Below are 23,335 nucleotides of genomic sequence, written 5' to 3' on the forward strand. Positions count from 1 at the left end.
TTACAACATAAAGTATCTTGAGACACGAGTTGTTGTAAGTTGGTGCTATATAAATAAAACTGAATTGCACTGAATTTTACTATGAAGGCTGTGGTAACTTGGAATCGGTACATTGCAATCCCAAATACTGAAGACACCAAATCATCCCAGACCAATGTTTACATGAGACTCGGACAACCCTGCAGATATACTACAGGTGTAGTCGATTTAACTACTACACATTAATACACTGGTTTTAATTGCTTCCTATAGGCCCAGATCTTCTTACTCGTCGTCCTTGTCACAGCCATCTTCAACTATTTCATTGGAAGCTTCATTCCTATGAAGTCAAAGGAAGCTAAGGGATTCTTGGGCTATGATGGTAGGACGTTTGTTTGTTTGTTTGTTTGTTTGTTTGTTTGTTTGTTTGTTTGTTTGTTTGTTTGTTTGTTTGTTTGTTTGTTTGTTTGTTAAAAAATAATATAAGAAACACCTCATAAATCTGAGGGCTCATGTTGGCTTTTACACTGCTGTGTCACAGTTGGCCTTTGATCTTTTTTCTGTCAGCTTCAATAATGTGGGAGAACATGGGTCCAGACTTCCGAGGAGAGACGTTCTTCTCTGTGTTTGCCATCTTTTTCCCCGCCGCCACTGGTATTCTGGCTGGAGCCAACATTTCAGGAGACCTTGCTGTAAGTCATGTGCAACCATGTGATGAATGTTGATATAGTGTCAAACCAAGTAAAGGTTTACTTTGTAGATTGTACTGTGCAGGTGAATATGACTATGCTTCCACTGATTAAGGCTGTTGAGACGGAACTCATAGCGTTGAATTGGCTGTAGGATTTGATGTACTCATCTTAAAGCCTTGTATCCAGTTATATATTGTAATCTTAAAATGTTGTTGTGGTTGGTTGTTGCAGGACCCACAGATGGCCATCCCCAAAGGGACCCTTCTAGCCATATTAATCACAGGGATAGTCTACCTGGGTGTTGCTATTTCAACAGGTGGTGTATAGTACCTGCATTTTTCCAAGGTTGTCACATCCTTTTTAAATACAAAATCTAATATGTGGATAATACTTTTTAAAAACTAGGCTCCTGTATTTTGAGAGATGCCAGTGGAAATGTGAATGACACAATCAGTTCTCACCTCATGGCAAACTGCTCCACTGCTGCCTGCAAATTTGGCTATGACTTCTCTACCTGCAAGAATGAGGATACCTGCCGCTATGGACTGCATAGGGACTTCCAGGTATCAAATAAGTGTAAAAGAATATGAATATTACAAAACAACTTTATCAGAACATGAATGTTAATGGTTTTTTAATGTAGACATCTAACTTTTCAATTTACATGTAATCTTTTGTTCAGGTTATGAGCCTTGTTTCTGGTTTTGGGCCCATCATCACTGCTGGCATCTTCTCTGCCACTCTATCCTCAGCACTGGCCTCTTTAGTTAGTGCACCTAAAGTTTTTCAGGTAAGATCAGATCCAAGCTTTAAAGTACTGTATATAATAAATTGCAGTATTGAGTGATGGAAAAATGTAAATGATTTAATTAGTTTTTCTTATAGCGTTTGATTATAAACAGCTTAAACTCCAGTGAGACAACACAAAGGCTTTTGTTTCCGCAGGCTTTGTGTAAGGACAACATCTATCCTGGCCTGCAAATGTTTGCCAAAGGCTACGGCAAGAACAATGAACCCCTACGAGGATACATCCTGACCTTCGGTATCGGTCTGGCCTTTATCCTCATTGGTATGGCTTCACTCATTGCTTGCTCGCTGGTTGCTTTTCATACTTGATCACATACAACCGTACAAAAATATTAGCTGGAAAGTAAGAGCACCGTGGTTCTCAGAACCCTTGTTCTCTTTTGTGAGAACCGGTGTTTTCACGCAGTGTTTGTTCTAAACAGAAAAAACCCACGTTGGTGCATGCTGTACTGTGCCCTTGCCTAAGGGACATTTAGAATGATGTCATGATACTAGAATTTTAATCACGATATCTATACCCAGAAAAATACTCTATACCAAAGGGAGACTTTTGACCCCATGCTGAAACAGAAGAACTAATGGCCAAGAAGTCATTTCTTAAAAAAGTTATGTTGTCAGCTTTCTAAAATACAGCAAGTAAAATAGATAAATAAGTAAATATATTTCTAAAGGTGCTATTGACACGATGTTCTCATCAGGTGTTGGTGACAAACCATCCAATCCACACTTTCAAAGAAACCCTGTGTGATCTCCAAGTATTAAAGCCGCTTACTGAAATTTGTTTAATACTTCAAACCAAGCCTTTGTTGGCGATGACAGCTTCAAGATGCCTCCTGTATGGGAAAGCTAGTCGTAGGCATGGCTCAGATGTGATTTTTGGCCCATTCTTTTCACACAGTCTTCTTTGTATGTTTGGATTGGATGGGTTGTTGCCAATATCTGGTGAGATTTCATGTCAGTAGCACCTTTATTTACTTTGAAAACTGGTGATGTGTTCAATACTTGTTTTACCCCCTTTATTTGAGTTTAGGTTTTAAAACCTGACGAGTCTAAATATTGTAATTATTGTAGAAGAAGAACATCATGGAAAACTTTCAAATGAACCTTGGATAACGTGTAGTATTAGTTATGCTAAAATAAATATAATGAAACAGAGGGCTTGATGTGAAAAGGATTGAACCAGCAAACAATAGAATAAGACACATAATGATAACACAGTGTAATAAATTGTTGTAAAATGGTTACATTTTACGTCTTGTCCACATCTGCGACCTCTTGAGCGGACCTGGAGGGCCTCTCTCATCCAGCACTCACACTGCTCAGCCCCAGTCTGCAGCTGTATATTGGCACCTCCCCCTCTGTAGGCCTGAAACCCACCTGATTCAGCTGCTCTGCTCCACATTTCATTCTTTGTTTGCTTGAACTGATACAGAACCAGGGTCATTACTGTCCTCTGAAATTCATCCTAAAGTGTTGTCAGTTTTATGAACATGGCAACTGGTCTAAAATTTGACAATAACTCTTGTCTGTAGTTTTTGTTTGTTTGTTTTATTGCAAGCTCCTAATAAAAACACTTTTACAGACCAGTGAACTAAATTAATATTGATACAACAGCTGTTGAAAACTTTACCTTTTTAGATGCCTAAATATTTAAGATTTTACAGTAATGGCGCACTGCATGACCACATGCTGGAGTCAGCAGCAGCCGATATGTTCACTGTCTTCATCCTGAGAGTTTGAGTGTTTATTCAAAGGGTTTTGTTTTGTTTTTTTGTTTGTTTGTTTTTTTTGACTGGACATAAAATCACAGGTGAAATTTTTAACTTTTCTGAGTTGACTGGTGCTTTTCTTCTTGCAGCTGAGCTGAACACTATTGCACCCATTATCTCCAACTTTTTCTTGGCATCATATGCCTTGATCAACTTCTCCGTGTTCCATGCATCACTGGCTAACTCACCAGGTAAGATCAGTACATTTAGAAATGGGAGAATCTAAGCATAATAAAGTTCTTGATCAACATATTAAGACAATAGAGGAAGTTATTGTCATCCTAATCCAGACTGTAAAAAGGAAGCCTTCATGTCATTAGGTATAATGTTGTGTTTTTTAAAAACCAGTTACTGGTTTTCAATGAGACTGTCCTGATGTGTGTCTCATAAGAGAGGTCATTCACACTGATGACATACCAGAGGTTAGGTGGTTGAATACATTTAGGCTTAGAAGTTGATGCATCTTAGACAAAGAAAATTCAATTTGGACAGTTGATCATAAATATAGAAAGCATATTGTCATTAATCTCCTAAGACCCAAACTCTTCCACTGCATGCATTGTTAATCTCTCTTTGATATTTGGACATATTGGGGCCTGATGAATGTAAAAACAAAGAATTAACAGATATTTTTTTTTGTTTTTTTTGCCTTATTTTTGTTCTTAAGAAAAATGAGAGCCACATATGAGCATATTCGTTTAAAATTTTGATAGAACAGGAGCAGTATAATGTCCTCGTAAGTGGATATCAGGCCCTTGTAGAGCAAAATTCAGTATTTTGGTCTAAATAACCCAAAATGTGATGATGAGGTTAATGTTGTAACTATATTGGGACAGTACTGTTACACAAGAAGGTAGGTGATGTCTGTTTCCTCTAATGTTAGTCTTTGTCAACCACAAAGGGCTAGCCAAATGAAAGTTGTTTTTAGACTATTTACCTCCACTTGTCTGAAAGAAGAACCTCAGTTAAAGTCAAAAATCTCAAACTGCCCAGAATGGGAGATTTTCAAAAATGGCTGATACTCATGTTCTTGTTTTTACTTCTTATTTCTCTACAGTAATCCATCTATATGATGCAGTCTTTTAGTATTTGTGGAAAAAGTGTGTGGTATATCTGATGTGTTACCTGTTAAGATTAGTAACCATAAATCTTAGGTGGGATAAGATGGTCTCCTGCTCCCTTGGTACCCATCTCTCTATTCTAGTGACTAAAGTGTCAGAAATGCATACAAAACTGAACAAATAGATTCAGCTACTGATAAGGGAAAGTTCTCTTTTTTTTTTCTTTCTTTTTTTTTTTTTTTTTCTTTTAAACTAACTTTGGTGAAGTCAAACTTTGTAGACTGATGACAAATTCAGTGATGCGTCTGGCTGTAGCTCAGGAGGTAGAGCAGGTCATTTACTAACTGGAAGGTTAGTGGCTCGATCCCTGGCTGCTCCAGTTTGCAATTTTTGGGCAAGATACCGACTCAAAGTTGCTGTCCAATGTATCCATCGGAATAAGAATATGTGTGAATGTTAGTTAGAAAGCACTTGCATAGGGGGGAAAAAAAGCCCAGGGGGTGAGTTGTATAAAGCACTTTCAGTGATCATGTAGAGTAGAAATGTTCCATATACGAATCAGTTCATTTACCATTTATTGATGGCGTATATTGAGTTCTTTGCTTCCCCCTCTCTCTACACCCCCTCATCCCCCTCTCTCTCTCACACACACACACACACACACACACACACACACACACACACACACACACACACAGACAAACCAAAGCCTTAGCAGAACTGCAGGTACAGATTATTTTTCTCTTTCCAATTCCTCCAGCAGGTCATAAAATTACATGGACCTAAATGGTACATGACTCATTTAGCGAGTACAGAAACAGTATGATGGTGTAATAGATTTCTCTCTTTGGAACACAAACATTACTTTCAGTTCAGGGCCAATTACTTTCTCATTTCTGGGACTCCTAAAGTCCCTTCATAGACTCAGGAACGACACTGTCAATGTACCCTTTATGTCCTGTTTTTTAAAGACTCTGTCATTGTGTAACCAAACACACACCAACTGTATTCCATCACTAAAATCCCACTATTCTAGTTACTGTACTGTCCAATGAATGAATATGGTCCCTAATGTCTCGTATAACTTCTAGTAGACTGTCAACTCATTCTTTAACCCAAACATATGCCTAGATCCATCTGAAACATTATCCCTCCTCTCTAACAGCAACATTGACCGTTTTATAATAAGCTTCTTTAAATGGAGGCTGACTCAACGTTTCCTGTTCTTTAACCTCCCACATTGCTGGTCTTATTTAATTTGTTCCCAGCTGAAGTGTCTGAAAAAGAATTTCTACTCAGCCTTAACTGAATTTAATTCAGTTTTCAGTTCTAATTTTTGCACATAATACCTAAACTGTATCAAATGAAATCAAAAAGTTTTGTGACTGCTCCAATAAAAAGCAAAAGCCCATGTCACCTTGTACCCTGATACAGTGACTGATGCAGTCAGTCCTACTGCTTTACTTGAAGTGCTCAGCGGTACCATCTGGATCTCCTTCACCATGTCAGAATTGCTTTTGACCTGATGAGCCTTCTTTGGTTTTGACTGCAGATCCACCCACTAAGGGCTGCTCTGGGGTCTAACATAACTAGACCCAACTCTTCTTACCAGTGATGAAGAATCTTGAGTTGCTTTTAAAGTAAATGCTCGTAGAATTCAACACAATGGTTCTTTTGCTCTCATGTTATGAATTACAAATGCACCAATGCAAATAGTCACAACAAGAATAACATAAGCTTTCATTGTCATTGCCAAAGGTCATGTTTCATGCACACGACCATGTTCATACCCAGCTGGAGCAGTTATGGAACTTTTTGTTTGCACCTTATATGTGACTAGCACTGTTTGTGTGGCATTTTAAATGTATTTTGCTATTTTGTGACTAATTTACATCGATGTTACAGGCTGGAGACCTAGCTTCAAATACTACAACATGTGGGTTTCCCTTGCTGGAGCCATTCTCTGCTGTGGGGTGATGTTTGTCATCAACTGGGCAGCTGCCCTTCTTACAAATGTCATTGTTATGGCTCTGTATATCTATGTCAGTCACAAGAAGCCAGGTGAGTTGGAGAGCACGCCAAATTTGGCCAAAAATTCCTCACTTTTTTTATGGAGTAAAATAATTACCAAGTACCAATATGATATAAGAATTATATATTGGTTGTCATTTAGTTAAGCTGAGTTTTATTAATGTAGCACCAGTTCACAACGACAGTTGTCTCAAGACACTAGAGAGAAGGTAAGATGACAGTTAACCATGATTTAAGATAACATGCTGTGAAGTATTTTGATAATAAGCAGTGTTCTGTCCACAGTATGGTGTTTAGCCCTAACCTGCCTATGGTTTCTCCTCCATGTTCTGTTAAAGATTTTTCTTTTTAAAAAGGAATTTCTCTTTCCCACTCTCGCCAAGTGTCTGCTGATAGGGCGTCTTATAGGAATTTTGTAATTTTTTTGTATTCTTGTATTAATGTAGGTCTCAATTTACAATATAAAGCACCTTGAGGCAAATGTTGTTTTGATTTTGTGCTGTATAAATACAATTTTATTGTATTGAATTCATTTGCATAAGGAATATGTTGCATTAAATTGATTGGTTAATTTAAAAGTCCCTGCACACCTCAGTCTTTTATGGAACCTCTACATATCTCTGGCTTTTTCCAAAAATGTTGAGGTGTTTATGGTTTACCTTTAGTGTGAAATTTGCAAACAGAAATAATATAAGTTCATAAATCAGGTGGACAGTAGTGTAGTGGTTAGTGGTTTTTACCTTTCAGCAAGGAATCTTGGTTTGTGCTCAATCATCCAGGTAAGGAAATTCCAGAAAATTGATTCTTTTTATCTGGATGTTGCGTGTTCAATGGGAGAAACGTTTCACTACTCATCCAAGTGAGTTCTTCGGTCTTGACTGACTGCGGATTTCCCTAATGGCTATAAATTATTATTATACATTTGCACAACGATGAAAATTTGCAGCACTGACTAACAGTGAGACAGTTTCGTGATCATTAATATGCAAAGAGTTGGAAGTTGGGGAATGGCTGCAATCACAGCATTGTAAGATGCTACAGTAAAGACTGAGCCCCATCCCTACAGACACAGCCATGAGGGAAGCTGAAGAACATCATATCAAAAAGGCCCTGAGCAAATGTAGCTATCCCAGCTGATATATGTTAAATGTACCTAAAGAATGCTCCAAGTGATCCAGGAGAGAAGAAAGGCAAATTGTTTCTCAAACTGAAAATGCTACATCCAGATGAACAGAATCAACTTTCTGGGATGTCAGCCAAGAAGGTTCTGGTTTTGAATCCATAATCTGAGTGGGGCAGCTCTTTAAACTAAAAGCTGGCTATACAGTTCTAAACACACCTGTGAGAACACTCAGTTTGACATGCAGCTACACATACACTAGGCCTTTTCACTGACGTTAACACCACATGGGTCAGGTAGCCTTTAGTCCAGCAATCTGACCCATAAACACACTTGCTAACTCCACTGTGTTTCTGCCTGCATGTGTCCTCCATTCCAGATGTGAACTGGGGCTCATCAACCCAGGCTTTGACCTACCACCAGGCCCTGACCCACACTCTGCACCTTAGTGGAGTGGAGGACCACATCAAGAATTTCAGGTACCAAACACAAACGTGATTGAGCTGAACCATTCTTGCCTGCAAGTGTAGATGGCATCTGAGTTATGGAAGCACAATATTATTACTCACCATGCTTGATAAACACTCAAGCTCGGTCCACATATAAAGCGATTGCTTGGTAGCTCTCGGTTGGATGCTTATGGACATCTGGTTATGTTATCCTCTAATCTATTTTTCCCCAACGTCATGTTAGTTGATGGGTTTTCTTCATTCCCAAAGTCTCTTTAAACTTCTGTCAATTGTTTATCGTCGTGTTGTGCTAGGTTTAGCTCAGCTGCTATGCTCGATTTTTGCTCACATCGTTGTGAGTGCCATGCAGTGATTTTTGACGTTGCACCATGTGTCGCAATCTTTGTGGTTCTTCAGCCAGTCGTTCACCTCTGGATTTTTGCAGCCTGAGAAGAACAAAATTTGACATGATAATAACTTAGCCTTAGTGTTTCATGAAACAATTTAAATAATTTACCATCATATGGGGAAAAAGTAGAGACTTTGTGGAGGGGGAGATGATTAATTTTCAAATGTATTGAAATTTATTGAGTATATTTATATATGCGGCCTCATGTTGTGTGCATGTGTTCATTCTCTTAAAGCTTGCACATGTAACAAATTGGCTCAGTAATTGTTTTGTGGATTTACTGCACATTTCTCATGGCAGAAAACCAAGCAGTAGTTTAAAAGGATGAATCTTCAAAATTCAAGAATTTGTTTTGTTCCTCTGAAGTTGTTCTTGCCTCTGTATTGTGTCCAATAATCCTATCATGCTAACATATTTGCTTTGATGTTCATTGCTCTGCTTCTGGTGTCTGACTGTATATGGGTGTGGGTGTTTGTGTGTTAAGAAGACTAAAGGTTACTGGGAAGGTCAAATGAAAAGTTGGCTACACATAAAGCATAAAATCAAACAATTCTGTAAACTTGGCAAAATATGGCGTCCCTTCTCTGCTTTTATAGATGTGGTAAAGGATGATGCAGATGCAGACTTGGTGGATGTTTTCTCTCATATGTGTCTTTTTGCAGACCCCAGTGTTTGGTGATGACTGGTTATCCCAACTCTCGTCCTGCCCTTCTGGATCTGGTCCACAGTTTCACCAAGAATGTAGGCATGATGATCTGCGGCCATATTCGCACGGTGAGCAGATGTCATTTGGCTTGTTTTTTGTTTTTGTTTTTTGCTACTGATGAATTAGCTGTCAAATTGCTGTTTAAAAGTCAGTTTTTAGCTAGATTCATCCAGTTCTTCACCAAACTGTTTAAACCACATAGCACTGATTAGCAGGCAATATAAAAGAAGACTTTGATATGCTGTGGGAGCCTCTGGATTTGGTTGCATCGGTGGTTCTTAGACTGTAGGATGTGGAGCCAATGCAGGGGCAACCAGGAGAAAAATGTGAAATGTGTATAAGGTGTTTTCATATCTTGGAGAGGACATCTAATTGACATAATGCTTTCCCTGTTCCCTTGCTCTAACCATCAAAAAACCAATGCTTAACCCTAACCTCAGGTTATGGTAAGGTTGAGGCTAATTTTAACCCTGACACTAAAAGCACATTTTGAGCATCAAACACGCCTTCACACTCGTGGGTACTGGCATTTTGTCCCCATAAGTGAATGCTGGTCCCCACATGTTTAGTAGGAAGCCAATTTTCTGTCCTCAGATGCGCACACACAACCATAGAAGATCAATTTATGTACCTGCGCATTTTCCAATGTTTGTTCCAGGTGTTATGTTTATTTTTCTTGCAGGTGCAGCAGTTGGTGATACATTGTGCATTTCTATTTTTTAATCTGTCCTTTTATTTATTTGGATGGTGGTGGGGACTTTTTTTCCTTTTTCTAGAAAGCAATGAAAAACATATTCCAGTGAAGAGTTTTCGACAGCATGAAATAAACGATAGAGTACAATATGTCGTTTTAATATATCATCATATCGCACAGCCCTAATGTTGCACACAAAGCTAGTGAACGATTTGGAATAGCCTGGTCTTTTGTATTTTAAAAATAAGTACTGCAGAGTACTGAACGAAAAAGTCACAAAAGCAGGCAGAGATTCAGAGCAGGTGATTGAGCCGCACATTAAATTCTTCTGTTTAACTTTCACACATCAAAAGTTGTTGGAATTCGCATCTTTTCATCTTTGAAACTTAGATTTGTGGTCATTTGTTGTACAATACCAACACTGATAAATTTAAGGCTGTTGTTAATTTGGCCTCCTGTCTCCATAGGGCTATAGAAGACCAAACTTCAAAGAGCTTGCCACAGATCAGGCACGCTACCAACGCTGGCTGCTGAAGAACGAGACCAAAGCCTTCTACACGCCAGTGTTTGCTGAGGACCTAAAACAAGGCTGTCAGTACTTGCTTCAGGTAGGAAAACTAAATTCTATTCAGAGTTGTGTGTTTGTTCTTAACTCTTTGCACGGAAGCATTGTTCAAGTACTTTTTTTTTTTTTTTTTGTGTTTGTTGGGCCGAGCCATCAATAGTAGAGGTTGGGGCATAATACTTGAACTGGTAAATGATGTTGTACATTATTGGTAAGTTTAACTAACTAATATTTCTGACAATGACTAGACCAGTCATGCAGATCCATGATTGAGACTTGAGGAACTTGAGAGTGGATAATATGAGTCTCCTTTAAGATTGGACTCATAACCCAAGTGAAAGGCTGAACACTGTATGGACTGAACTGTTTTTATTTCCTGCTCCACACTCATAGTTTTGCTTATTCTTTGGAAATGAGCCACATTTAAGAAATGATTAATCTGCGATTCCTGTTCCTGGTCCAATCAAGGCTGCTGGTCTTGGCCGCCTCAAGCCAAACACCCTTGTTCTGGGCTTCAAGAATGACTGGAGGGATGGGGACATGATGAATGTGGAGACTTACATCAGCATGATCCAGTAAGTAGAATAAGAGAAGAAAAGAATTATATAAAAGAAAAAACACTCTCTTCTTTCGACAAGTCTTCACTGTGTTCGATGGTACATCCGATGCTGTGGAAATTTTATACCCTCCTGCTTTGTAAGTGTTCTACAAACCGTGAATTTTTCTTTAGTACGCAACTCGGTAAATGTCAGGAAACTCCTACTAGGACAGCTGGATGTTACATAGGGCTAATCGGTCTCTGTAATTGTTGGCAGGTGTGTACAAAAGAAGACTGAATGCTGTGATTAAATCAAAAAGGTGCTTCAACAATTTTGTTGTTGACACTAATAAACTAATATTTCGTAGTTTAATGGTATGCACACACATGCAAACAGGTTATTGTACGTTTTATATTTTTCATATATTTCACCCTAACAGATTTATAAAATTTTCAGTGGTATAGGTTCTAGGTAACATAAAAGGTACAATTGGTCCATGCTGGAAGCTGCCAAGTTCTCTCACCATATTTGAATTCAGTGGCTGGGAACGATGTCTCTCTTACAACATATCCTGTTTTGTGCATGTCGCCAAACTCTTAGTACCCCAAACGTGGAGGCCAATACAACTCAGCTGTCAGCAGGGCCATTAGAGCAGCTCGTTATAAGCTAACATTTTGCCAGGTAATTTTGGGCTCGAGTGTCGTAAAAATCACACTTTTCCTTAAACAGTTTGATTACACTTTCGCAGGGTACGATGGTTCATTCTTTAGGAATGTGAGTCCAGCAATGTTGGATCCACTTCAGAGAAAGTTTCACTAACACCCACTCACATTCTTGGCTGTTTGACCTCAGGAAATCACATGATAGTGTGGGGCTAGGTTTCACAGTGGGTTCACCTGAAACCTTGGCTGATTGTAACCCACACCCATTTTCACTAGAGATGGACCGATCCGATATTGCGTATCGGTCCGATACTGACCTAAATTACTGGATCGGATATCGGAGAGAAATAAAAAAAAATAAATAAAAAAAACGTAATCCGATCCATTAAATATCATGAAAGCACCTCACAAAACTTGCGACATGGCGTAACTCACCTCATAACCTTAGCACGTCGGAGCAGTGTGCTCACGTGATAGAGCAGCGGTGGCGTGCGAGACTTCTCGGCGGTCTGTTTGAGCATTTGTAGCCTTGCTACCAAACCGGCATTTCATCTCCGAGGAAGTGATCCCAGAGGGAAGTAAAGCAAGTGTGTAAGTTCATCTCTGAATGTTTGAAAAGCATTCCCACATTAAGCTTAACAACCGATGGAGCGACTGCCTTTTCTCTCTCCCTCCCTCTCCTGTTGCTACTTCAATCGTGAAACTGGTCAATGATCAGTTAGAATTTAGAATTTATTTAATATTACTTTCTACACCAGGATCTTTTTCTACATAGCTGACTGCTGGTAACTGTGCAGGGGCGGGTCTAGCAAAGTTATGCCAGGGGGGCCGATAGGGCATGAACAGGGAAAAGGGGGCACAAAGAAATACTCTTTTTTTTTTTTTTTTTTTTTTTTTTTTTCTTATTCTCATTTAAAATGTCTAGCTTTTAATAAATAATTATCTGAATCTTACACCCAAAGTTTTATGTATAGAAGTCCATTACTGTATATAGTAACTATTAAGTCTAATATACCCTAGTAAGCTAGTACTTTTTCATTTGGGAATCTTTCTTTCTGTCTTTCTGTCTTTCTGTCTTTCTGTCTTTCTTTCTTTCTGTCTTTCTTTCTACTCTTTAAAATACCAGAATAGGGAGGATGGAGTAGGTTTAAGTTCATTAGATTGATCAGTATTGCTGAACGATGAAATATTTTGGGTGCAGTGTATTTTTTTTTTTTGCATACAGGTATAACAGAATAGCTTTAGTGTTTGTTTGGTTTTTTTTGTTTTCTTTTACTTTTTCTCAAGACTTGAGTATGAACTTATACAAAATGCAGCAAGATATTTAAAAAAACAACAACAAAAAAACTGATTTATTGATTAAAAAACACACTATATTGGATTCATATCAGTATCGGCAGATATCCAAATTTATGATATCGGTATCTGTATTGGACATAAAGTGGTATCGTGCCTTCTCTAGTTTTCACACCTTGGCTGGTGTGATTAGGTAGAGGATCCATGAGGGGTACACTCCCATAGGACTTAAAAATCTTGGACTCTCCACCAGTTGTTCCTAGAACTAAAGAAGCTTCTCGGATGAGAGGTGAAACGTCTTCAAGAAATTTAAGTTAAATAATTTGATGTAAGATGCTTTTCTTTCCAAGCTCCTTAGACTACGATGACCTGGATGACTGAGAAGTTTCACAGACATATTTCACTAACAACAGCTAATAACAACTAACAGAGTCTAACGGTAGCTCACAGCAGCAAAAACAGCTTACCAACAGAAAAACTAATGATATCCTTAACAACTCCTCTCATTCCCAAAAAGTTGATTCTGTTCATCTGGATGTCTAGGCCCCTTCCTCGTTTCAGAGATAGTCTTTCCCTTTTCACGTAAATGGCCTCCTTGACTCCGCGCTCAAACCAGCGTTCATCTCTGTCCATGATGTGTACATCCTCATCACTGAGAGCGTCTAGGTGTAAATAAAGTGCAGAGTCCTGGCCTGATGAGTTAGCTCCTCTATGTTGTCCCAATCCCCTTAGGTTGTTTGGTTTCCCCGATGTATAAATCATAGCAATCCTTTTGGCACTTAACAGCGTACGCTATGTTACTCTGTTTATGCAGTTTGACCCCATCCTTGGGATGGACCCATTTTTGACACAGCATGTTTTGGGGTTTTAAAACCACAGAGACTCAATGATTAGAGGAAATGCATCTCAGCTGTCTCATACTGTTTCTATACAACTGCTGTGTGCTCTATACAGCAGTTGTCTTTCACTCTGGATTGCTTGAAGCATTCTTTAGGTGTCTTCCCAGCTTTGACAAATGTCTAGGGTGCATCTTTCTTTCTTACAAGTTTGTGATTGGAGCCATTCCCCAAATCTCTGTGAATGGCCACTGAATAATGTTTATGACAGTTTGCATATTAATGATCATGAACCTGACCACGGTTCATTGTTAGTCAGTGGTGCTAGTTTTGGTCATTATGCAAATGTACGTCTGTGAAGGTTCTCAGTCATCCAGGTCATCATAGTCAAAGGAGCTTGCAAAGAAAAGCGTCTGGACTTCTTTAAGTTACTTGAAGACGTTTCACCTCTCATCCGAGAAGCTTCTTCAGTTCTAAGGTCAAATGGTGGAGAGTCCCAGATATAAACCTAGTGGGAGTATCCCCCCACAGAGGGACAAAAGGACCCCCTGATGATCCTCTAATCCCCTGAGCCAAGGTGTGAAACTGGGTGTGGGTCCCAATCAGCCAGAGTTTCGGGTGAGTTCATTGTGAAACCTGGCCCCACCTTATCATGCGAATTCCTGAGATCAGATGGCCCAGGATGTGAGTGGGCGTTAAGGCGTCTGGGAAGGGATCTCAAAACTGGATTATAGATGGCAGAGAGTTGGTGTCGTAAACCTCCGCCACCGAGAGTTGGTGTTTACGATACCAACTCTCTGCCATCTATAATCCAGTTTTGAGATCCCTTCCCAGACGCCTTAACGCCCACTCACATCCTGGGCCATCTGACCTCAGGAATTCGCATGATAAGGTGGGGCCAGGTTTCACAATGAACTCACCCGAAACTCTGGCTGATTGGGACTCACACCTTGGCTCAGGGGATTAGAGGATCATCAGGGGGTCCTTTTGTCCCTCTGTGGGGGGGTTACTCCCACTAGGTTTATATCTGGGACTCTCCACCATTTGACCTTGGAACTGAAGAAGCTTCTCGGATGAGAGGTGAAACGTCTTCAAGTAACTTAAAGAAGTCCAGACGCTTTTCTTTGCAAGCTCCTTTGACTATGCAAATGTACATTTTGTAATATTGGGAAACCTCCAGTCAGCTCAGACTGAAGTAATTTACATGATGACAAAATGTTTCTCCCACTGAAAACGCTTCTAGATAAACAGAATCGGTTGTTTTTGATATTACTGATATTATTCAAATATGTTCAAATACAATGTATACAAAAACTTCTTTTTACATAAACAGTAGTAGAAACATGCTAGCCATTATGGGATAGAGTGTAATTGTCATGTTTTTGATCTTTTTGATCTCCCTTGGATTAAAACAAGTCCATGAGAAATCTGTTGTCCTGTTGAACTCTAAAGCAGTCATGTGAGACTTGAGGTGAATGGGTTCTTCATTGTAATGCGAGGATTATAGCATTAGAGCTGAATGTCACAGATTGTTCAGTCCGATAGTATTAAAATCAAAGCTAATACGCTTAAAAATTTGCCCTTTATTTTCCATTGTATGTTGTCCAGTGCAATACAATACTACAACCTGTGGCATTGAGAACGATGTTTGAATCTTCTTGTGTGCTTGTTTATCTTTTTTCTTAAATACTCTGTGGGTTTCTTACTGTCTTTGTTTAGTTGAGGGCAAATTGCTTCAGTCCACTGTTAATGGGAACCTTTTTTTTTCTCCCCCTTCCTTTGAAGTGATGCCTTTGACTTCCAGTTTGGTGCTGTTATCCTGCGACTGAAAGAGGGGCTGGATGTCTCCCATATCCAAGGGCAAGGTACCAAACACATGCAGAGCAGCTTATTCTAAAAAAACACTGTTGTAGTACATATGTAGCATCAGCTCAGATTACATACAGATAAAGGTTAATTAAATATAGCTGAGTGTTTTTCCAGTATTATCACATAGCATCACATAAATCAACTTAGAAGGAGAATAAGCATTCATTATATTTCCTTCTTCTTCAGTCTGCTTATCAGTCTTAAGATATTTTCAAGCATTGATTGACGTTCCAGTTTGGAACCGAACACATCAGTTCATACAATGTTCACATTCACAATACTAAGCATGAAAACTTGCAAGTGGAAAAAATGATAGTTTTCCACAGACTGAGGTGACATCTGGTTTTGTCTGACCAAAAGTCCCAGCACAGTGGCACACAATGTGTAATAAACTGTCTATACTTACTGTCAATATGCATTGTGTGGCAGAAAAACTCATCAAATCCACATCTTTGAGTGGCTGCAAACAAATATTTGACATTTTTGCTTCAAGAACAACTTGCAGGTTGGCAACCTTAGTGAATAAATGTAAAGAATTGGAATAATTTGATTTTACCACAAATTAAAAAGCCTGGTCATAAGATTGCTGTAGTAATTATTAGGGGTGCAACGATACACAAAATTCACGGTTCGGTTCGGTTCGATACTTTGGTGTCACGGTTCGATATTTTTTCGATACAAAAAAAATGTTCATGCCTTTTTAATTTGTCATTTATTAAAATTATAAATATATATTTTAACTCAAAAGTACAGTTTTTAAATTTAACCCTAACCCTTGTGCGTGTTTTTTATTTTGACAGCGAATGCGCACCTGCGGACCACTTATGTGCAGCCCTGGTTATTTAGCTCGTCATATTGCAGCCACAGAAATTCTTTTGTCCATGAAACCATAAAGCTGCACTTTCTTTTTGCCTTATAGTCTGATTTGTCATAACTTCTCCGTTTTGTGGTAAGCTTTTCTTTGGCTGTCACTTCTTCACCCTGACCTGTCTTATTTGGCTCAGCAGAACTGAAATATATATCTGTCTGTGAAGGTTCTCAGTCATCCAGGTCATCGTAGTCAAATATAAATCCTGCTGCTTTTACACACGGACTCACATAAGCTCAGCGATTCTCTGCGCGATCAACCTCTCACATGTTTAAGCTGCGGGAGATTTCACTTGTCATGTTTGCATAGTAAGCTAACGATTAATAAGACGATGTCAGAGGAATTGGTGCACAAATTATCATCACTCACAGATCAGTGCTGTCGCTCTCTATACACAGTTCGCGCGATTGCAAAGTGAAAGCAAAAAAACAAGCGCAAATTCAAACGCGATTTCAATATGTCACATATTGACAGTGGCTCACCGATGCCAATGACATAATTACCCAGCTACATTTCCGAAAGAATGCAAAAGCATTGACATATATTTTTCCTACAATAGCCCGACGGGCAGGGCAGAGATAGATTTTGGTACCCCGACTGAAAAAATCGCTAGCCCCGGGACGTTGGGCTAGCGATATTGCAAGCCCTGTATCTGATTGAGGAATCACTCATCTTTGGAAAAGAGAGTTTATTACAGAGAAATGGCTCTTTCCAAAATAAAAGCTATACTATCCGCTTTTTCTGGGCTATATTCTCAGCAGCATATTAAACATATAAGGAGAATCATGTGCTAACAGCTGTCTAAATGACTCGGCTAAAGTTAGCAGCATGCTTGCTTGTTTTTTTTCTGCTTCCACTTGTCTTTGCACTAGGATGATGTCGGCGTAAATGTGCAGTCATATTCGTTGTGTTCCCACTAGTGCTTTCAGGTTAATCTCGCTGAAATGACCTTAACGCCACAACACGGCAAATCTCCGTTAACGAGCTACCGCCGATCGCCCCGTGCATGGGGCTAGACGGCCAACACGTTAACGAGCTAACTGCGCTAACACACTAGTTCCCACCCATGTAATTGAGCATTGCATGGCACATCCAACATACTGTTTTACTTTAGTCCATGACTCGCTTACCTTCAGGGTCATACGTCACATGAAAACCAAAATAATTCCAAACGCCAGATCTGAATGAGGGTGGGGGAGGTCCATGTTGTAAGGAGAGCTTAACTTCTGTCTCGCTAGCTTACCCTGCGCTCTTCCTTCTGACGATGCTGTCTGTGTTGAGCGCTCAGTGAATCTGCGTTCGACTACTCCGCCTAGGCTGCACTGTCGACCCTAGGCAGAGTAGTCGAACGCAGATTCACTGAGCGCTCAACACAGACAGCATCGTCAGAAGGAAAGTTGATAAAATAAATTACAAATTTTGTATTGTTCGATACATATGCGTACCGAACCGAAAGCACTGTATCGAACGGTTCAATATCGATACGAATATCATTGCACCCCTACTAATTATGTATGTGAACTAGCTTAGTATATTGTTATGTATATTTCTAATTCCCCCTTCCGTTTAATTTTCTGCCAGATGAGTCGCTGTCCTCGCAGGAAAAGCCATCAGGGATGAAAGACGTGATCGTTTCCATAGACACCAGCAAAGACTCTGATGCAGATTCCTCTAAGCCATCCTCTAAGGCCACCAGCCTCCAGAACAGCCCAGCAGTCCAGAAAGGTTAGCTATCATCAGTATGACTACATAAAATCCTTCTCTGTAATCCAGGTGCGGTAGTGTTTACATTGACGCCTGCGTTTGTATTTTTGGTTTTGCATTGCAAGCCTTGTGTTTTTCTACATTCCTCATGTCACTATTTAAGTTTTCTTCTTTCAGTGGCCTTCCTTATTCTGCATACACAAGCATACATATGCACTGCCCTGAGACCCACAGCTCCAGCTTCCCCGCTGTGCATATGTTTTGGGCTGTGTGTGCGTGTGTCCCCTGTTACCGTATGAGAGAGAGACTAATTCAGCTCAAACAGGCGTACAATTGTTTCCAGATTGGAGGAGTAATGAACGTTCCCAGTTGCAGCCTGAGCACTGGGCTACTTTCAACCTGGCTTCATGAAAGCTGTTTGGTTTGTTTGTTTTCTTTAAAGAAGTGAAGAGAGATGACAAAAATCTGTCTGCTCTTTTGCTCTTTCCCCACAGCCCCCAGCTGGTCGTGGCAGATGGCTGCTTTCCCCCAACTCTAGCTCTGCTCTTGGCCTTTTCCTTTTTGTTTTTTTTTGCCCCACCTCAACAACCAAGTGCTCTCTCATAGGGGGTTGTTGAATTGATTAGATTGTTTCTAATATTGGAGAGTCTGTAGCTATATAGTATAGCACCTTGAACTGGTATTGGGTTCTCATTGCCACAAATATATTAAGTATTAGATACTTAGATGGCATATGTTATAGTATTAGATGATGGTAGTAGTATAGAGCAAAAACATAAAGTTGAACTAATTAGTAATAGTTCATGATTAAGCTTTTACTACCTTATTGATTGTTCATTAAAGATTCGGAGCAATATCACAATTTTTGTAGGAATTCGGAGACAAAATATAGCAAATGTTGTATTTTTTGTTCGGTAGATTTTTGTCTAACAATACTTTTATCAGCTCTTTATTTTGCTAAAGTATCCGCGTGATAAACAGTGTTTTGGGAACTGGATTAGAAATTGTTGAGGTATACAAAATAACAACACACTGGTCTGGTAAAGGTTGCTTTGGGTAATCCTTTGATTTGCTGCCAAAGCATGAACCCGTGCTGTCATTTGTACAGTTTTTGGCGAATTCCCTCCTCTCATCAGATTCCATTTCCATCCTAAGGTAATCCACTCCTGGCAGGAAGTTTCCATTCGATGCAGTTTCCTTACCGAGGCCACTCGAAGCCACTTTGATGTAACCAGACAGTCTCGGCTCACTGCTGATGGTTTTGTTCATGTTGGACATTAGGAATTTCTAGAACTCAGGGAAAAGGTTGAGCCGTGTGTTTATTAGTGTCACTAGAGTATTTCAGTGTTTGTTTGTCTCCCACTGTGGGAGGTTACAGTTAACTGCCTCTCAAACAGCTTTAGATTCTTCCTCTGGTATCCCCTGACGTACTTAACTCCATCTTGCTACGTCGCATGTCAAGGTAACATTTTACCTTAACTATAATTTTTGTTTTCTCTCCTTTTGTCTCAATTCCCAGATGATGAAGATGATGGCAAAGCTACAACTCAGCCCCTGTTGAAAAAAGGCAGGAGATCCACTTCATTTAGTTGCCTTAAACCTTTCCCCTTCTTTCCATTTTGATCTTAGTATCTTTTCTGAGCTCCTGCTGCTATGCTCCCCTCATTTCTGCCACCATTTTTTTCGCACTATATTTTGAATCCCTCTTGTACTAACATACTGTCGCCACCCTGCTGTCTCCCTTTCCCTCTGTTCCTTCTTTCTGGCCTGCTAGGTCCCTGGCTGTGGGATATAACATGTCTCTTTCTCATGTCCCTAGCGTGAGCCAACTCTAAAGCTGTACTGTATATGATGTTGCCTTTAACTTAGTCTGTTTTTCTGTAGGTAGGCGCGTGTGTGTGTGTGTGTGTGCGCCTGTGTTCCAACATTTCTGTTTTCTCCAAGCTGTCTTCAGTCTCTCACCTGCTTTTCTTGCCACATTCTGGAGCTGACTAATTTGCCTTAAGCTTTCTTCTTAGGATGGAAACTGCTCTCCTGTTTTCACACTTCCATTTGTTTGGTTTTTAGTAGTAATGTTTTTTTATTCTGTACCTATATCACTTAAAACTTTTAAATAATAAAATTAAACGAATTTATTTTCTAATAATAGAACACTATACTTACAAGCAATAAACAGAATTCTACTGTATACTTCATTTTCAGCTATGGGCATGTATATTCTTTATATACATGTCCATAACTGACATGTGTGCGTCCTATTGAGCTACACTTCTACCAAGCACAAAATTATTAGTTTTATTATGCCTTATTAATGAGATTTGCTTTTATTTTGTCTTTTGTTGTGGTGTGCATCCCCGCAGACAAGAAGAGCCCGACAGTACCTCTGAATGTGTCCGACCAGAGGCTGCTAGAGGCCAGCCAACAGTTCCAGAAGAAACAGGGGAAGGGCACAGTGGATGTCTGGTGGCTGTTTGATGATGGAGGTGATTGTTAGTTATATTATTGTGCGACCATTATTGATCTCAAAATTCTCTATTTGGTCTGTTATTAAAATACTGTCATACTGAACAGGTTCATAAGTATTGACATATTAGGTTACTTGTGTACTGAACCATGTACAAGTTTAGGTTAGTTTTGGGGGGTTTTTGGCCTGCATCAGTTGGACATGTAATATACTCACATTTACTTTTAGGGCTGGTTGATATGAGGAAAATCTAATATCACAATATTTTTGGGGCTAAATCACAATACACGATAAATATCACGATATGTTTAAATAACCTCCATAAACAAATGTTATTTTCAACCGTATAGTGTGTAAAATTGCACTTGTATACTCATTCAAATCAACCAATTAATATTTTTTTCTACTTTGAATTCAAAAAATCTGAATGAATTGCAATGTTTTAACCATTTTCTAACCGTCAGTTGCAATACCGCGACAGTAAGTCTCTTTCTGTGGTCAACATGAGACCAAACAAAAGATCATAGCAACAAAAAAGTCCAAGCATTCATGAGACACTCATAATCCACTCTCTCTGAAGTAATTGCATTACTAGACTCTTTCTCGAGAGTTTCAGATTATTCAATAAACTAAAGTACACTATTTTGGTATTAACCTCTCTCTGAAGTTTGCAGGCTCTGAATCGTCTATTTCCAAATTCTTATGGAGAGATAAACCCACATGTATTAGCTGAAACATGCCTATAAAGGACCAAGGATAAAGGAGGACTAGATGTGCCTAACTTTCAACACTACTTCTTAGCCAGTGGGCTACATTTCATCTCAGGATGGTTAAAACATACCCTCTTGGCCCTGGCTAGATGTCAAACAGCCACTATGCAACAATATCTCTGACCTACCATTCATTAGCTCAAACAACAAACGACAGTTATGCTTAAAAGCATCAATATCAGATACTCTCTGACGGCATGGTGGGAGTTTCTAAAATGACTGAGTCTTCATTAATCCCATGGAAACGTTGGGCAGGTGCTCAGCATTTGTATATGTGTGCATGAGGGTGGGCATGCATGCTTGTGTCTGTGTGTGCCTTTTTGTCTACATCTGTGTGTCAGGTTGGGTCTTGGACTCAACCTCTCTTGGAACATCTTGGGCCCCCCATCTCCATCACCGCCCACCACACCGGTGCATTGGTGGTTCTCAGTGTCTGGGGCTGGGTACTTGGGTGTGGGGGGTTCTTGGATCTCAGGTCTCTGGGCCCGGGTTCGGTCTGCTTAGTCATAGCCGTCGGAGCCTGTGGGTTCGTTGTTGTGCGCTCGTCGTTCTGGTTCTTAAAGAAAATACGTTGCTTGGCAAACATTTCTATGCAAGTAAGAGTTTGCAGTGGCTCCACCTCTGTAAAGATGTGACCAGGGCCAGCGGGAGAACTCTGGCTTTTAACACCAGCTGATGAGTGTCACTTCAGATCTGGCTCATCATCATCATTATGACATTAAGTGTCATCGGCACTAAAAAGTGCAGATACAACTGTTGACAGCATATGCAGTAGATCCTAAAAGTACTCAGGCCTCTACAATTCTGGCACCTGTAAGTTTCACATTAAGTGTCAAAGCATTAAATTTAAATTGCTGACTTTTTCTGTAATGTTCAGCCTGAAATATGTAGTTTTAAGCCCAAAAGAACATCTGTGAAGATTCTAGTTCTGATTATCTTTGTGCTGTCACAGCATCATGGGGATGAGCAGAAACAAGTAAAGCCGTATTTGGTATGTTTTGCATTCCTATTGATACGCAAAGGCAGACTCTCACCCACAAAAACACATAGACAGTATGTTCTGACAGGATCTGTCATTTTCACACTTCCCAATGATTATAAATCAGGATTGAATTCATTTTGGTAGCATCATGTTGCATTTGCATTTTGAAGTGACAGATTCAACAACTGCTCATCTCAAACATGCTAGAAAAATTTGTTTGTCAAGTTGGGTTTTCTTTGTTTGTTTTTTGTTTCTGAGAAGAAGGGGGAAAAAGGGCCACTACGTTGTTTTCTGTTTGAATTTAATTTGACTCTGTTTAATGCAAAAGGGATCATGAATCGGTTTCTGCAGCACTGAGTGCTGGTCTATAGAAAGTCCAAAGGTCTGAGGTTTGGACTTTAGAGTGTACAGATCTTAAATGTTTGTGTCACAAAAGTTGTATATTGAGCAGTTTGGTTTGTTTTTATGTTTCCCATCTAGGTCTGACTCTGCTGATCCCCTACCTTCTTACCAATAAGAAGCGGTGGAAGGAATGTAAGATCCGTGTTTTCATTGGAGGCAAGATCAACAGGATTGATCACGACCGCAGAGCGTAAGTACTGTACAGGCTGACAGTTTTGTCAAGACTGGAGAGTACTGTACAAAGGAATGAGTGCCTACCCTATGAAGTCTTTTATTCAGCCTTTGAAATCAAAACGATACTACCAAAAGCCAGCACTCCAAAAAATGTAAACAAAACCAAACTATCTAAAATAATAATAATAATAACTTTCTAATATCTTTCTAATTGCCTTTTAAAAATTTAAAGACACTTGTTGTTATAAGCAGCACTAAGTAAATAAACTGAATTTAAAATTCAGTCATATTGTTAATTACACTTAAATGTAATTGTTATTAAACATAAAAGGATTCATAACATTGGATGAGAACAAGAGGAAGCTGTAAATAGCCCCGGTGCTCTTCTGCCTTTAGTCTTTTGACTAAAACATAATTTAGGCACCTGAAGTCTAGTTTTAGTCTAGGTTTAGAATGCAGACTGCTGATGGAAGTTAGTTGGTAGCTA

At 39.5% G+C, this 23,335-nt stretch overlaps 1 protein-coding gene across 1 annotated transcript in view; it reads left to right on the forward strand.

Moving 5' to 3' along the window:
• Window positions 1–23,335, forward strand: part of slc12a2 (solute carrier family 12 member 2) — a 151,959-nt gene that overhangs the window by 121,434 nt on the left and 7,190 nt on the right. Inside the window, exons 7-23 of the mRNA XM_080874364.1 lie at window positions 253–361; window positions 547–671; window positions 903–987; window positions 1,077–1,234; window positions 1,354–1,461; window positions 1,617–1,740; window positions 3,337–3,438; window positions 6,214–6,369; window positions 7,839–7,938; window positions 8,980–9,091; window positions 10,185–10,325; window positions 10,751–10,857; window positions 15,401–15,480; window positions 17,934–18,077; window positions 19,576–19,623; window positions 20,417–20,539; window positions 22,753–22,864. Coding sequence (XP_080730490.1) covers window positions 253–361; window positions 547–671; window positions 903–987; window positions 1,077–1,234; window positions 1,354–1,461; window positions 1,617–1,740; window positions 3,337–3,438; window positions 6,214–6,369; window positions 7,839–7,938; window positions 8,980–9,091; window positions 10,185–10,325; window positions 10,751–10,857; window positions 15,401–15,480; window positions 17,934–18,077; window positions 19,576–19,623; window positions 20,417–20,539; window positions 22,753–22,864 — 1,934 coding nt within the window. The remainder of the gene's footprint in view (window positions 1–252; window positions 362–546; window positions 672–902; window positions 988–1,076; window positions 1,235–1,353; window positions 1,462–1,616; window positions 1,741–3,336; window positions 3,439–6,213; window positions 6,370–7,838; window positions 7,939–8,979; window positions 9,092–10,184; window positions 10,326–10,750; window positions 10,858–15,400; window positions 15,481–17,933; window positions 18,078–19,575; window positions 19,624–20,416; window positions 20,540–22,752; window positions 22,865–23,335) is intronic.

This window comes from Rhamphochromis sp. 'chilingali' (assembly GCF_963969265.1).
Source record: "Rhamphochromis sp. 'chilingali' genome assembly, chromosome: 2".
Taxonomy (NCBI): Eukaryota; Metazoa; Chordata; class Actinopteri; order Cichliformes; family Cichlidae; genus Rhamphochromis; species Rhamphochromis sp. 'chilingali'.